We start from the raw sequence: 15,525 nt of genomic DNA, 5'->3' as shown, positions 1-15,525 counted from the left end.
TTTTCATTGGAAATAAAATGAGAAGAGAGAAAAGGAAAAGAGAAAAAAACGCGATCGATCAACATGCAGCGCGGGTCTCGCTTAGATTTCAACACAATGGATCGTCAGAGGTTTCGATTTCAAAGACTGAACGCAGGCACGTAGCTGGTTTCGAGTTGGGGGGATCTCTGTGACGTTGATGCGCACCTTTGATAAGGATGTGGCCGCCGCATAGCACACACCACGACAAAAAAAAAAAAAAAACACCTAAAAAACAAACTGAAAACTAAATAATTCCCAGCTGAGAGCAGACGAGAAGGAAGCGCGACTGACACGGCTAATCCTGATGAATAGTTATGGGAGTTGGATCTGTTTGTGAATGAACTGCAAGTGAAATACAATTACTTGTGGTTGATAATAACTACATATATATATATATATATATTAGAGAACACTTGGTTCTTTGTCAATATAACAATTATTGAATTTTGATAACGATCCAAAGGGTAATTAAGACTCAATTAATCCTCCTTATAAGTGACGTCTGCGCTTGGGTACGTTGTGTAGCGGAGGTAACTCTGTGGCGTTGCTTTCAACCAGGGCAATCAGTTCGTTATGATTGGGCAATTGCGAAGGTACACATCCAGACAAATTTGAGGTCTCAGATTTGTCGTATCCTTCTTTGCTCATATCTGTATTGCTGTATCGGCGTTTGCCCAATTTTGAACGGGGTATTTCTATTTGTGGCGGATCTATGTCCATAGCAATTGGCGTCGATATCGGACGAGTGCATTTGCGTATCGATTTCTTCAAGCGTTTGGTTAGCGGCTTGGAGATCTTTTTGGGTTTTTTCGGCTTCTTGACGCCCTTCACATTGGGCACTTTCCGTTTTCTAACAAGCGTGCGAGGACGGGCAGGGCCCCGGCTCTTTTTTGGCTTGCTTATCGAACCTACGTCTTCAAGCGGCGTCGATGGTATCTGGCTCTCATGGCTGCTTTGATGCGGCAAGTCAAGATTACTCTTCGACTCCATTAGTCTCGTCAGGGAGAGGCGAGTAAAGCTCGAGTTGACGGCGATTTCGCGGTACCTATTCTTCTGTTCTTCGGTTAGCATGCCCCACAGCCGTGTGGCGGCCCTGCGCATCGAGGCCGACTCCTTTAAGGTCATATGATCGACGCCCTTCTCATCCATTGCAATCAAACGCACCTCGTTCAGGAAATTCTGAAATGGAATCGGCGAGGCCATGTTGAGAATCTTACGCTCCCGATCCTGTGCTAAAGTCCTTGTGGAGAAGGTCACATGCAGCCTCTTGCCCTTGTAACATTTTTTTATGGCACGCAATATCCACGACATTTTATTGCCAAAGAATTTACAAACTTTTTGTTGCCACACAAAAAAATCGAAAAAATTATTGTCAAGAATTAAAAAAAAAAAATATGTCTAACGAACTAACTAACTAACTTTGTAAATATGGAATGGGTCTAACATTTTGTATGAAGATACGCCACGACCTGGATATCAAAGGTTGCTGTGCTCGTCGAACAAAACAAATGAAACACTAAGCCCCAAGATACACTGAGTGCTAAACTAATTAAGACAATGAAAGTGTTAAGACGCCTTCTTGGAAATTGACACTTCGACAATGGCAGGAAAAGCTCCGGGTCGTAAAACTCGCCAGATAAGCGACGCGCTCTGATAAGAGCAAATGATTTAAGACGACGATAAACTCTCGGATGCTGCAACAAGAGCCGCAACAGTTGCCTTGCGGCCAGCTGTGTGCCCCATAAAACGCAGGTCGCTAACAATGTTGGCTGAGTCGAGTCGAGTCGCTCCATGTTGCTTTATCGCCGCTTGTTAACATTGGAAAGTGTGTAAATTTACACACAGAACGAAACACCGCAGGTGGGAAGATTTTTCTCCATTTCGGTTTTACTTTCAATGATGAAAAAGTTCTTTCAACCGTCGACGCTTCAAATGTTGCGAAGAGCGCGCCGTCGCTCACTGGTTCCACAGCCAACAAGTTCGCTCATCGAAACGGTTAAGCGCTGTTCGCTCTGTTAATGTTATGTTGAACTTATTTATACGGGCTGGGATTAAGTTAAATGAATTTTTATTTTTGTATAAACTCTGAATTTCTATATATGTAAGTTGACTAAGTGCAGAGTGAAGCTGTGCAGTTCTTCTAGATAAACTGCTCAGATGACATTTAACACTCTTAAAGGAAGACCTATTACGTTTGTTGTACACAGCCAGCCTATGAGAAGCGTAATCAGCGTAATCAGAAAAATATATAGCAAATATTGTAGATATATGCATATGTATGCATATTTCCATTTTCATGAATTTCAATCCCTAATCAAATTCCCGTTAGTCATAAAGAGAGTAAACAGCTTACAGCATAACGCACCACTGTTAACTTTAGCAGAGGTTGCATTTACAGCGAGTGGAACATGTTCGAAGGCAACACGAAACGATCGTGGTGGCGTTGCCGATTGGTTGCAACCGTTAGTCGGCAACCGCTTGCCAAACTGGTCAGACGTGCAGACGGGTCGAGCGAGAGATTAGTTATTGTCGCTGATTCAAACGGGCCCACGATTTATGAATGAGCGGCGCGCAGCGTGAGACAGACAGATTCATACACAAACGCAGAGAGGCCGTGGACAAGAACGTGAACGAAATTACAAAACAAACCGAAGAGAATACGATAAACAAGAAACACACGAAACGATAGCGCAGCGTAAAAGTTTATTAAGAAAGAAAACGTTTGTTTTGCTGCAGCAACAACAACAACAACAACAACCAAATCGCTTTTAGTATAAACAAAAAGAAACGAGCGCGGAAATTGCAGTTGCAAACAAAACAAACGCTTCGATTGTCAAGACGCGGCGAAGTCGGGTACTATTTTTTTTCGGCTTGAATTTCGCACTGGCCAGCCCCGCCCCGACCCGCCAAACCGCCCCAGCCCCCTTCATGAAAACCAGCTGCATACACACCTACATACATATTCACACAAACGTATAAAAAACAAGCGAGGAAAAATTACAGTAAAATATAAAGCTAAATAGTGCGTAAAAATCTGTTTTCTGAGCTATTCGGTTCGTTTCGGTTCCGTTGCAAGTGTGTGAGTGTGTGTGCGCGAAAGAGCGAGAAAGAGCAGTGCGAGAGCAGCGTTTGTTTTTGTTTTAGATTACAAAATTCTCGCATAAGCCCCCCCAAATGAAAATAAAAACATGTTGAAATTGTAATCGAAATCGAAATCGAAATTGTTATGTCGAAAACGAGCGCAAAACAACAAAGTAATTGTGCGTAGTGTGAAAAGTGTTTGAAATTGAATTGGAGAAATTGAAGGAGTAAAATTAATTGAAATTGCAAAAATCATTCTAGATTTGTGAGATAAATATACAAAATTAAGAGAAAAGAGTATTTGTATTTGTGCGCGCGTGTGTGTAAGTGTGTGTGAAAAGCAGAAAAGCGAAAAGCCATCGTCTTCTCTCTTGCTAACTGTGCTTTTTCCCCCATCTCTCTTGCACCGAAGCAGCTGCAAGCGCGTCTAAAAGGTACGTGTAAAAGTTAGTTTAGGCCTATGGGCCTTATCATTGGCGGCGGGCAAACATTAGCTTATCTCTGTGCAGCAGCGACAGCGGCAGCAGCAGCAGCAGAGTCACAAACAACAACAACAAAAGCAGCAGCAGCAGCAGCTGAAGATGGCAAAGTTAATGCAAGCGACATTTCCTAGAACAGAGAACATGTTAGAAGACATTTAGTTGCTGTCGCTATGTTTGCAGTTACTTTCACTCCAAAAATAAAAATTAACAACCAAACGAAATAAATAAATAACAAGCGAGAGTGCTGCGATAGCGACGTGTCTGACTGCAAGATACTCTCTATTTGTAAAGGCTTTAGAATTTATTGCAGATAAAATTGTATAGTATTTATATATCCCTAATAATATTATGTATTATGAAATCATATATAGAAATTAAATAGTAGTGAGAGAGTAATAAAATATTTATTCATTTTTATTATTTTTAATCTATGCTTCCTTCAAATTGTACTTGGCAATTCGTCTAATCTATAACAGAACTATATATACATACATACATTCATTCATGGCGAGCTGTAGATATGTATGTTTATCTAATCAGCTCTTGACGTGGAATTCAAATATGTTTAATATTTATGGCATATATGCACTCTATTTTCGTTTCGTTAATTTTGATAGATTTGCAAAATACTTGGGCTTTACTTATATTCAGGCAATGTGCTAGAAATTACTCAGTTCTTATCTTTGTTTACTATCTGAAATATGATTTTACTCTGTGCAATATGTATTAGAAATAAGTATGTTTCTTCTTATCATTGTTTTCGATCTTTGTATCTATGCATACCCTCATTTTCAATGACCATAGGGTATAAAAAAAACAGACTCTACTCAAACCGGCATATGCCACACACACACACACACACCACTATCGCAGTTGGCTGTGCCTCTGCCTCGGCTTGCGTCTGGGTTTTGGGCTTGTGGTTGTCTCTCCTTTTTAGTCTCGGCTAGGCCGCTTTATCTTGTCAGCTCGCTGAGTGGCGGTGGCTCGTCGACTCCAAAATGATATAGTGATAACCTATATATTATATGCAGTACACACATGTGTTAAACAGCTAGTTAGTCGCATGCATTATCTATCTACTACTTCAGTCTGCTGGTTTCATCAGAGCGATCCGAATCGGCACTTGAGACAGCTAACTGAGACTTTATCTGACAGCGATTCTTGTGCTATGGATGGGGACAGTTTCGGCATCTCACATCACAGTCACATAAATCACTGCGTTTTGATCTTTCAGGTACGGTGAAGACTCGCTAGCGCGTATAGCGTGCGCCCCGCAAGAATACATCAAGATTCTGCTCAAGTATTCAATGAAAAGATTTTCTAGAGAACTTTCAAAGATTTCGAGCGTCTGCTGTAGTTATGCACATAGAATTATAATATCGAGATAAGGGTTTATTATTTTGTTTATTTTCTCAACTTTATAATTGAGTTGTGGTCGCTGCTTGGAGCTCTGCGATGTTTTCTGCTTTGTTGATGATACAATGAACACAATACATTAATGAGCAGCGGTTCTCTGATTTGCATCGATACATTTCCGGTATTATTGTATTATGCATGCGTCATCCCCTTTTTGTAAAGCGCAAGGGAGTTCAGTTCGATTTCTTTATTCGATTTGTAGCCATAGAATACAATTTATATATGTATTTGGAGTGGCTAGCGCATTACATACACCACCGTCATATAAACTGGTTTTGTTTTTTTTACCTTTTTGTTTATATTCCACATATGCTTATATATCTCCACTTGTGTGTATGTGTATTTGTGTATATAATGCTATAAAGAAACACTTGTGCGTGCGAGCTGTTTAATTTAACGGCAAACTCGGGGTAAATAAAACTGAAACAACATGGTTTGCGCTCATATTACTATTTGCCCCGATTCCGAAAAATGAGACACAGCTGATAAGAGCGCACCTGAAGTAGAGCCCAAGTGCTATTAGCGGAATCCCTGAGGCAGCTTTTGTTCAATTTCGTTTACTTATTGGGTTTAATTTGTGAAACTCTAGAATTTGTAAAATTATTATTAAATATTTGTATTTATTGTATTTATTTATTTGTTTATTGTTTTTTTCATTTTAGACACATAAATCAAAGACTTGACAAAATGTCTATAATATATTTCACCACTCATATTTCTGATATACATTTATTGAGAATTTATCTGCAATTGCTATAGATTTTCTTAACATCTTCAAAAATGTTTTTTATCGAGTTACAAAACAATACATATTGCCATTTGTTTGTTTATTTATTTATTTATTTATTTTTTTTTTATTTCTATAAGAAGTTAAAAAATCGAAGATCTTGTTAAATATATCTAATCAGTTACTTCTCTTTTATCCCACTTAATTTTCCAATTAAGAGAAATGCAAAATTGAGAAAGATATTGAGAATTTAACTGGAATTGCTACAGATGTTTTATCAAATCGCTTTCTTTCGATCTGTCTGCTGTGGAGCTCCCCTAAGTCTGCATGAGCCAGCCATATATCATGGGCAGGTTCATCAATTTCGTCTGTGATAAATGTCGTACAAGAATTTACATAAATACCCTACACAGCTGCCAGAACAAGTTGAGTTGACAAAATGATTTGTATGCCATAGTCAAAGTCGTTGTCGACGTCGTTGCTTGTTCTCAGTGTTGCTTGTTGCTGCTCTTGTTGTGATCGACATCAACGAGAGAGAGAGAGAGAGAGAGGCGACACTGAGCGCCACCCTGAACTTACAACCTAAACAAGCAGCATAGCTACACAGAAGGAGATGGATGCAACAATATTCTAACCAAAAACAGCAACTAATTCCAAACAATGTAAAGTATTATTTATTTTTAACTGAGGTCATCGCCGACGTCGTCGTCGCCGTCGACTATTACAGCGCTGCCTCCAGTGAGCGAACGAACGAATAATGTTCGCCTCTGCGCTCTTCTCCGCTTCGAGATTCGTGTGTTGTTCTTATTTCGAGTTAATGTGCTCGTGTTGTTGTTTCTGTTGCTGCTATTGTTGTTGTTGTTGTTGCTGTTTTTCAGATGTTGAACTCGAACTCTCACCAAATTATGCCACACAACGTTGCCTGCCCTGAGCGCTGAGCGCAGAGCACTGAGCACTGAGAACACAACAGATCCCAGACCCGAGACCCGAGACCCAATGCTTAGTGCTATAGCCGATTGCCATAGCCAGAGCTATAGCTATTGCTAGTGCCCGGTGGCGTTGTGTGGAGCTCTGGCCGGGGCCAACAAACATTATTTGAAATATTTATGCTTGACTTTTGCGCCTCAATGACTTTTGAATTGCCTTGCCTTTGGCTGCCAGTTTTAACACACACACACACACACACACACACATACCCAGGCACACATGTGTGTGTGTGTCTGTGTGTTGGTTCTGATGCGTTGCTCATATGTAGTTTTGTGTTTTCTTAATATTTTTTATGCTCCAGGGCGCAGGCCTAGGCCTAGGCACATATGTTGCCTCAAATTGCAAGCAGATGCATTTGTGCAGCGGGATTTTCTCCAAATAACACCCGTTGAGTGTTGAAACTTTGTCAACATCTGGTTAGAAATTACTCAAGAATGTACTTTAAAATGATGAAAGATGACACTTGAATCAAATATATAATATAATACAATACAAAAAATATTTATTTAGGAAACATTTATTAAAAGGGCAAAAAAAACCTGTGTTTACTTCAAAAGCTTGCTAGACAAAAGAATATTTAATTAATGTTTATATGAGAACTTGTATATATGAAGGTAAAACCACTTTTTGTTATTGTGTAAAGCTAACCTGGAACCCGAGTTGATTTTGATTACAAGTTTATATATAAACATTAGTAAAATCTATAATACTATATTTTATATGGTTGTATTTTTTATTTACAGTTTTTGAATCGATACTACAAATATTGAATTTCTTCTTTAAATTTCTACAAAAATTATAAATAATTGTTTTTTATCTATTTGTATTTCTTCTTTAAATTCCTTCTAAAATTATAAATAATTGTTTTATATATCTATAGTTTTACATAAATTATAAATTTGCATAATAGACTAAACAAATTTGCTTTAATTCAATACTACAAATTAATTTTTATATCAAATCTACACTAAAAATAATTCGCTTGTGTGTTCAATTTATATTAAAATCATAAAATTGTTGCTTAGAAAAGATTTAATAACAATTTAATCAAATAAGAATAAGTTAATAATAACAACTATAGCCATATAAATTATTATTTACTAAAATTTATGATTCATACATTAAATTTAAACTAAAAATAATAAGCTTTTTATTTTCAATTTAAACTAAATCTTTATTAATCATTTTTAGTATTGATTTTAAAGCAAACATAAAATTGATTACCACTAAAACGATAATTTTAGTGTTTTCACTAATATGAATAGTATTTGAAATGAACTCGAAATCTATTTTTCTTTTTATCACCTGTGAGTTGCTCAAAAAGCTGTACATATTTGTTAAACTCTTTACTTTAGAGCTATTTTCCATATGTCGACGTTAGATAAATAGTTTTCAGCTTGGGCAACAAAAAGTCAACAGCTAATGCTAAAAAAAAACCAACTAATTAACATGTGAAAATGATGCAAGCGAAATTTTTTTGAAGCAGTCCAAGCTACACATGTATATACATATGTATGTATGTGTATGAACATATATATGAATCACGGCGGGGGGCTTTCGCTCATAGAAACGAAGCTGAAAACACCCAAACCAATAAACTGAGCGAACTCATTAAACACACATTAGACTGCATTTAATTTGTCAATATTAGCTCGTCTGCGGAGCGAGTCTCGTTTGATGGCTGGGAGAAATGCCCTGATCGGTTCTCAGGCCACACTTTTCTTTTCTTTTAGCCATTGGAAAGTGAGGCGACTAGCATAACAGCAATAGCTCTGCACGACACACGACAGACTGACGGATGGAGGGATGGAGAGACGGACAGCCACACAGCATGTCTGGCTGGCTAAATGCCTGGGTCTCTCTATGTTGACCTTTTCACAGCTGGAATCATCTTTCACATTACTGTACAGTTCTGCTGTGCTGCTCAGCCCTGATCTGCTCTGCTCTGCTCTGCTCTGTGGCTTCTCTCCCCACTCGGCTGGCTCTGCTCCCCATACATTTGACGGACCATTGCTCGTGCGCTTGTCAATTTCTGTCAGTTGCTTGTCAAAAAATTTGTTTGGCTGTAAAATGCAGTGAAAATGTTAAACAAAAAAACAAAAAACAAAATAATAAAAACTACAAACACGATTTTCATGCACAACTAAAGCGCAACCACCACCACCGCCACCACAACGACAACCACACAAAAATGATTGACGAAATGTGGGCACTGACGAACGAAGCTAACTAAGTCCAGGTGGAAAATCGTACTGTAAAAAAACACCCTGCCTGCATAATTAACCTTTTGCCAAGCTATTGTGCATATTTGCCATACCTCCGATATCTGTATGCACACACCCCCCGACTGGCCCCGCTGGCCCCACTAGCTCCACCTGTCGGCCTGCGCTTTGTTTACAGCGTAATTTGTTTATGTCCATATTGCTGTACATACATATATAGGTGTATATATACAGGTAAATTTGAAAATGCAAACAATCACAACAACCGTGCTACGCAATCAAGCTCAAATGCTGACTAATGCTCATCCACACTCAAATATATATACATGTAGACATATAGACATAGTCTCTAAATAAGGGCCGTTCTGTCGGACACGTAATGCCATATGGGCATTCCCTATACGCGGCGCAGTTATTCGCCAATTTGTCAATAACTGACACGTCTCTGGGGTGTAGGTGCTCCAGCTGTGATCGTGGGCCATGTTGAGGTCGGATCGGCGCCAAATTACACAAAATTTCGACTGGAAATTAGCATATTTGATGAGCTTCATTATGAAATTAAATTATTATTTATACAAATTTTAAAGTGACAAACCCAAAGTGGATGTTATTTAAAACTAAATTATTTTATACGTCAGGTGAGCTAATCGCAAGGCGCTCAATTGCTGGCAATTAGTTTCGGTCATAATTAAGTGCAATTAATTTTGCATAAAAAGCGGAAATGGAAAATCGCGAATTTCATTGATAATGGACCGAGCTGCGACTGAGACTGAGACTGAGTTGAGCTGTGGTAGGCTGCAGGGGACGGGGAGGCACTACTTAATGATAGACATTTGGTTTTTATGCGAGTGTGCGAGGTGTGTGCCTTAATGGAGTGAAATTTGTGGTAATTGAGCGCGACGAGCTTTGACTTTTGGGTGCGCATTTGATGAATCTAAAGTGAATTTTTGGCAAGCAATCTTTTTAGCAGCAAACTGGGGCTGCTGCTGCAGCATTTGTTATGCAAATCAAGTGCCGCCATATGCACAGATATATACATATACATTTAGATACATATAGACAAGAAACCAAAACGTCGCCAGAGCCGGCCAGACCAGACCAGGCCGGAGCGGGCCGGGCTAGGCACAAAATTGAAATCAACTGAAAATGCGAACTGGTTGTGTAGGCAGCACACGTACAAGGTCTTCAAATATGGCTCTTTTTTTTGCCTCTTGTTGTTGTTGTAGTAGCAGTTGTTGTTGTTGTTGTTGTTTTCTAAACATATTTCTTCTACATAGTAGTTTGAAGTCTGTGTTGTATTTTAGACGCTATAATAGCATTAATTTACCATACGATTTCATATTTATGGCCATTGTACGCTGAGGTGCAATTCGTTTTTTCTTTCTTCTTCTTCTTGTCTTTTTTCAATTTGTGCATATGATTTTTTTTTTATTTACCTGCCCTCTCTGTGAGCTGTGTGGGTGGTTTGTTGACTTGTGCACCACATTTTTGATTTTTAATTAAGTTTGCTTTTGTCGCTTGCGTGTTTGGCTGCTGTTGTTGTTGTTCCTAGTTTCGTTTTCAATTGTTGTTGATTTTGTCTTTAATATAATTTATTTTGCTGAAAGAACGTGTGAATCAGCTGCTGTTGATTATTGTCGATATACCAAATAGAAATATATATATGTATATATATTTGCTCATGCTTATAGATATAGATAAATTGTCGAACACGTTCACATTCACACTGCTCTGTGTCGAGTGTAATTCTCTCTCTCTCTCACTCACTCTCTCCCTCTCTCTCTCTTTGAACGGACGATTAATGCCTTGTACTGGCGCCTTCATTAAATGTTATTGCATGATCTTTTTCTCTATCGATAAGGCACGATGTTGCCTTTGCAAATTATTAATAAATATAGATTATAAATATATACATATATATGCATTCAATTAGTTTTTAACATTACTTTTAATTTGCTGATTTAATGCATTTAGATGAATATTAAGATTGCTTTAAATCTATACCAGGAATATATTACTTTTAAATTGTATTTATAAGTATTTCTAAGTATTTTAAACATAAATAAATTTGAATAAATTTAAATATTATTTACTTATAATTTCTTTCATTCGTTGCAGGTACGTGCTATCGATTATTCCTCATGGGAATACAAATGCTAGAATTCTAGAATGCTATAAACAATTCCGAATCGTAAGTAAAGCTCGACCAAATAAGCAAAAATATTTGTTGCTGTTGCGCATGCACATTCACATTAACACATGTCGTCGCTTTTCCATGTTTTTGTTGTAGTTGCAAAAAAAAGGGGAAAAAAGAAGAAAAAGTGAAATAAATAAAAATCAAAATAGTGGCGTATAAGAAATTTCCTAGACGTGCACTTTATGAAAAAGTGCTATCAACAGCACTGTCCGAAAGCCAGTAGCGCCATATGCCATATGCCATAAGCGATTCGACTGTCTGCCAAGTGCACTATGAGAGGCAAGGCGAAATTTTACGATTCTTGGCTAGCCGAGACAATTGCTAATGATCATGATCGCGATGATGATGATGATGATGATGTTTTTTGTCAATGACGTAATTGTCAAGCTGCCCCAAATGTATGAAATAGTTGAATTAGCATATGCTGTCTCTCCGTCCGACTCAAGGGACTCACACTCGATACACGTCTGCTCATTGTGCGCTGTGTGCTTTATCAGCAAACGGTGTGAATTAGTCATCGGCCGAGTCGTGAAAAAAAAAAAACAACACGAGAGACAAAAAGAGCAGAGTGCATTGAATAAACAGCCGCACGCATTGCCCCCTTTTGCTTTGATGTTGCTGTTGTTGCTGCATTTCCTTTCCGCCAGCAGTTCCTGTGCTCTGGGCCAGCTCAGAAGTCCATTAGGCATGTTAAATACATTTTAGCAGGCAGTCAATATACCAACCGACTGCCATTTTGGGCACTGTTCTCTGTTCTCTGTTCTCTGTTGTCTGTTGTCTGTGGTCGGTTGCTCAGTTTGTCAGTCTGTCAGTTCGCAGTTCTTGCTTCTTGGCGATATGCAGCCAATGCATGAATGAAGGCAATGAATGAGTTCATCGGCGTCAGCATTTGCCATTTTTGCCGGCTGTGTTTTGTTTAACCAAATAATAAAACAGACGACCAGTCTTGTGGCTTTCAACTGCGTGGGGGGTGTCCAACTGACAACTTAGTCATCGGCAACAACAGCGCAGCACATCATCAACATCACCATCATCATGATTGTCATGAGCGCGTTTGGGTCTTACGAGGAAACGCAGAGCGTTGCAGAGTTGATTGCACTTTGTCAGCCATTGAATTGATAAGCCCACTGTGTTTAGTTTCTTCAGTGCACAGCAGCCCAGGCCTAGACAGCCAGTCAATGGAGATAAGAGAGCTCACTCAGTTTGTCTGCTGGCAGAAAAACATTTTCATTTTGATTTATTGCATGTAAATTTATGGAAATTTACTGCGGCCCAAGTATGTTGCCCCGCAAACAGAACCCACCGAGTCGAGTCGAGCCGAGTCGAGTCGAGTCGAGTCGATCTCAGCTGAGCTGAGCTGAACCATGCTCATGGCTTGATAAACTGTAATACAAGCCAATAGTTTGTTATTTATACACACAAGTGCTATCTCAGTCTATGTACATGTGTGTGCGTGTGTGTGTGCGACCAATTGCAGCACATTCCAATTTTATTATATCATGTGCTCGCAACATTATCGCATATGGTGCGGCTACACATTATCGCCTCAGCTGGGCTGGCCCCCGTCGTATCTCCAGTTAACAGCTCCCCGGATCTCCGGATCCCCGGGTCCCCGTATCCCCCTGGTTCGTGTGCAATTCTAGTCTATGGACGGTATGTAAAAACAAGTTGTAGAACAAGTTTCCAGACGCCTTTTCGTTTCTCGGCGCACGAACAATGTATCGAGTACTCGTAATATCTACATATACAGAAGACAAGTCTTAATTACCCAACATTTGTTTGTATTTTTATTAAAATTTTTCACATATTTTTTGTGTGCTGGTGTTTTTGTTATTTTTGTTAAAAAATTTTTTTATACATTTTGTATGCCTGCGGCGCTAATGAACTGGCTGTCTTGTTAATAATTATTAAAATTTTTGGCTTGCTGTAGTTGATGTTGTAGTTGTTGCTTTTGCTTTTGTTTTTGCTTCAGTGTTTCCCGTTTTTATTTTATTTTATTTTTATTTATTTTTTTGTGCTGCCGGCTGCTGTGGCTGCTTTTAACGCGTTCAACTGGATTTTGAATTGATTTCGGCAATTAAAGGCCTCTAAATGAAATTGAAAACGCTGAAAGCTACTCGCAAGTGCGCCAAAAACAAAAAAAAAAAAAAAAAAAAAAAAAAAAAAAAAAAAAAAAAAAAAAAAAAAAAACAAAAAAAAATAATAATAATAAAATTGAATAACAACAAAAAAATAAACGTTTCAAGTTATTATAAATATTTTTGTGAGACACTCGAGCGCTGTGATTGATGGGCGTTCAAGCAGCGTCAGCAATTGTTATACAAAATTATTAAAAAAGAAGAGAGGCGGAAAAAAATAAATGATAAACCCAATGCTGTGGGCACAGATTACATAGATACTCTATATTACTTTTTAAATATTTTCTAATATATTTTAGAATTTTTTTAATAATATTTAAATAAATATAGTATAATAATATAATTAAATAATTATAGAAATATAAATAAATTATAAATAAATTAAGAAAAATTGATTTATAATTAAATTATTAAAGTTGGGTTTTTTTTCAAATATTATTTTTTGTTTAATTATTAATAGTTATTCAAAATAAAAAATAAAAATAGCTAAAAATTAGTTAAATGTTATAATTGTTTTTAAATAAAATAATATTTAGAAATAAGAAAATTAGATTTATAATTAAATAATTCCAGTTTGTTTTAAATTCAATTATTTGATATTAAATATTAATTAATTTTCCTTTATTAATATTATTAAAGGTATATTCAAACATTTAATTAATATATTAAGTAATAAAATAATAAACATATATCTATGTATATTAAGAGTAGTTTAGATAACCTTTGCAGTTTCCGCTCCACTTTATAGGGTATACAAATTACTTGCATGCATATCTATAGACGTTTCTGGCTCGCTTTGTGGTTTTGGCAGCACACGTGCGTGGCTTAAAGAGTCTTTCGGCCCTCTTATCACTGGCCAAGCTTCATTCATTAGGCGCTGATAAACAGTTTCCAGTTCGTATTTATTTTTCTTCACTCTTATGTCGATTATCTACAATACACTTTTGGGTATATCTGTGTGTGTGTGTTTTCGTAGATAAAGAGGGGTTTATTTCAGAGTTTTTACTCTCTGTTTGGTTTGGTTTGTATTTTTTTTTCTTATATATTTTATTATATCGCTTTGATAAAAAAGCTGGTGTTTTGTATATGCGACTTAATTAGTTTGCTATGCCTACGTGGGCAGCAGAGTCGCCACGACCGGATCTCTCGGCCAACATCGACGGCGACTTGTGTGAGAGTCGACAAAATATAAAAAAGAAGAAGAAAAGGAGAAGAAATTAATTAGAGACGCCGCACCACTGATAAGCAAATAAACAAACAAAAACAAACAAACGTATGTGTATCGAAACAGATTTGGTAGCTGAAGCAAGTGGCCAAGCCGTGCTCCAGGTAGAACTTTCTTCTGATTATGAGCATGGCTATGCAACTGGGTCGCAAAGCCAGCCCGATTTCATATTTCATTTGTATGGCATGAGAAATTCGACGATGTCGCCACGAAATTTGCTTTCATTTCGTGTAAACAATTTGTAGGTAATTTGTGCGGAAGGCAGTCAGATCGTTAGGCTCTGCTGTCTCCACATTTGCGTCAGCCTTGAACAATTGCCAAAATCTGCCATGTTGCTTATATATTCCGTGCTAAACACGCCACGGAATACGACATACATACGATATGTATAAAATAGGCAGAGCAGGCGTCTGAGGCAATCGTGTTGCTGTTGCCTTTGATTCTGAGCAATCAAATATCTTTATATTCATCATGCTCAACTTGTGGATATACTATATATAAATTATATGTGTATGCCAGGCAGGGCAGATACGCTACTTAGTTGGTGGGATCGTAAAAAAGGCTACAAAAGTCGCCACTTATAAATGCTATAATAAATTGGTTAAGGTCGAATCGGACATAAATCTATGAGGCAACACGAAATTAGTCGCACAACAAAACAGCGAATGAGTTAGTTATTTTTGTTATGTCAAAGATATTTATATAGAATATCATATCTATAATGTGGCGCTTACAGGGTTTATTGAGACCTGCAACGTATATACATGTGTATATATATTTATATTCATAGGTAGATTAAGCTCCACGTGTGACATCATTTGTTGCTGTTTCCGTCAGTGCCATAAATTATGTAGAGTTTTATTTATAAGAAATATGATTTACAATCCAAGTGCATAGGGCGACTATGTAAATGTATATTTGCATGCCGACAAGTCAATCACCAGCATATGACGCTGATTAATTTAATCGCTGACTGCTAGTGACGACGGAAGGAGTGGGGAGGAGGGGAAGAGTGAGTGAAAGAAAAAC

General features: G+C 37.7%; 1 protein-coding gene and 1 long non-coding RNA gene across 5 annotated transcripts in view; one reads left to right on the top strand and one right to left on the bottom strand.

Moving 5' to 3' along the window:
* Positions 1-384: 384 nt before the first annotated feature.
* Positions 385-1,458, bottom strand: LOC149092254 (uncharacterized). The gene has a single exon (XM_089265788.1). It carries the CDS (start codon positions 1,330-1,332, stop codon positions 511-513), a length of 822 nt encoding a protein of 273 aa, XP_089121914.1. The 5' UTR covers positions 1,333-1,458; the 3' UTR covers positions 385-510.
* Positions 1,459-2,471: 1,013 nt separating this feature from the next.
* LOC108659860 (uncharacterized) overlaps positions 2,472-15,525 on the top strand; it is a 49,564-nt gene continuing 36,510 nt past the window's right edge. For all 4 annotated transcript variants that reach the window (XR_003980228.2, XR_016196160.1, XR_016196162.1 and 1 more), the window contains exon 1: positions 2,472-3,536. This is a non-coding gene — a long non-coding RNA (uncharacterized LOC108659860). The remainder of the gene's footprint in view (positions 3,537-15,525) is intronic.

Source organism: Drosophila navojoa, chromosome 2, assembly GCF_054131105.1.
Source record: "Drosophila navojoa isolate 15081-1374.11 chromosome 2, UAZ_NAV_1.0, whole genome shotgun sequence".
NCBI lineage: Eukaryota > Metazoa > Arthropoda > Insecta > Diptera > Drosophilidae > Drosophila > Drosophila navojoa.
Note: the sequence above shows the minus strand (reverse complement) of the source record. Positions and strands in the feature narration are given on the sequence as shown.

Coding starts and splice junctions, on each gene's coding strand:
- LOC149092254 (XM_089265788.1), bottom strand. CDS start 1,332: ATGTCGTGGATATTGCGTGCCATAAAAAAATGTTACAAGGGCAAGAGG.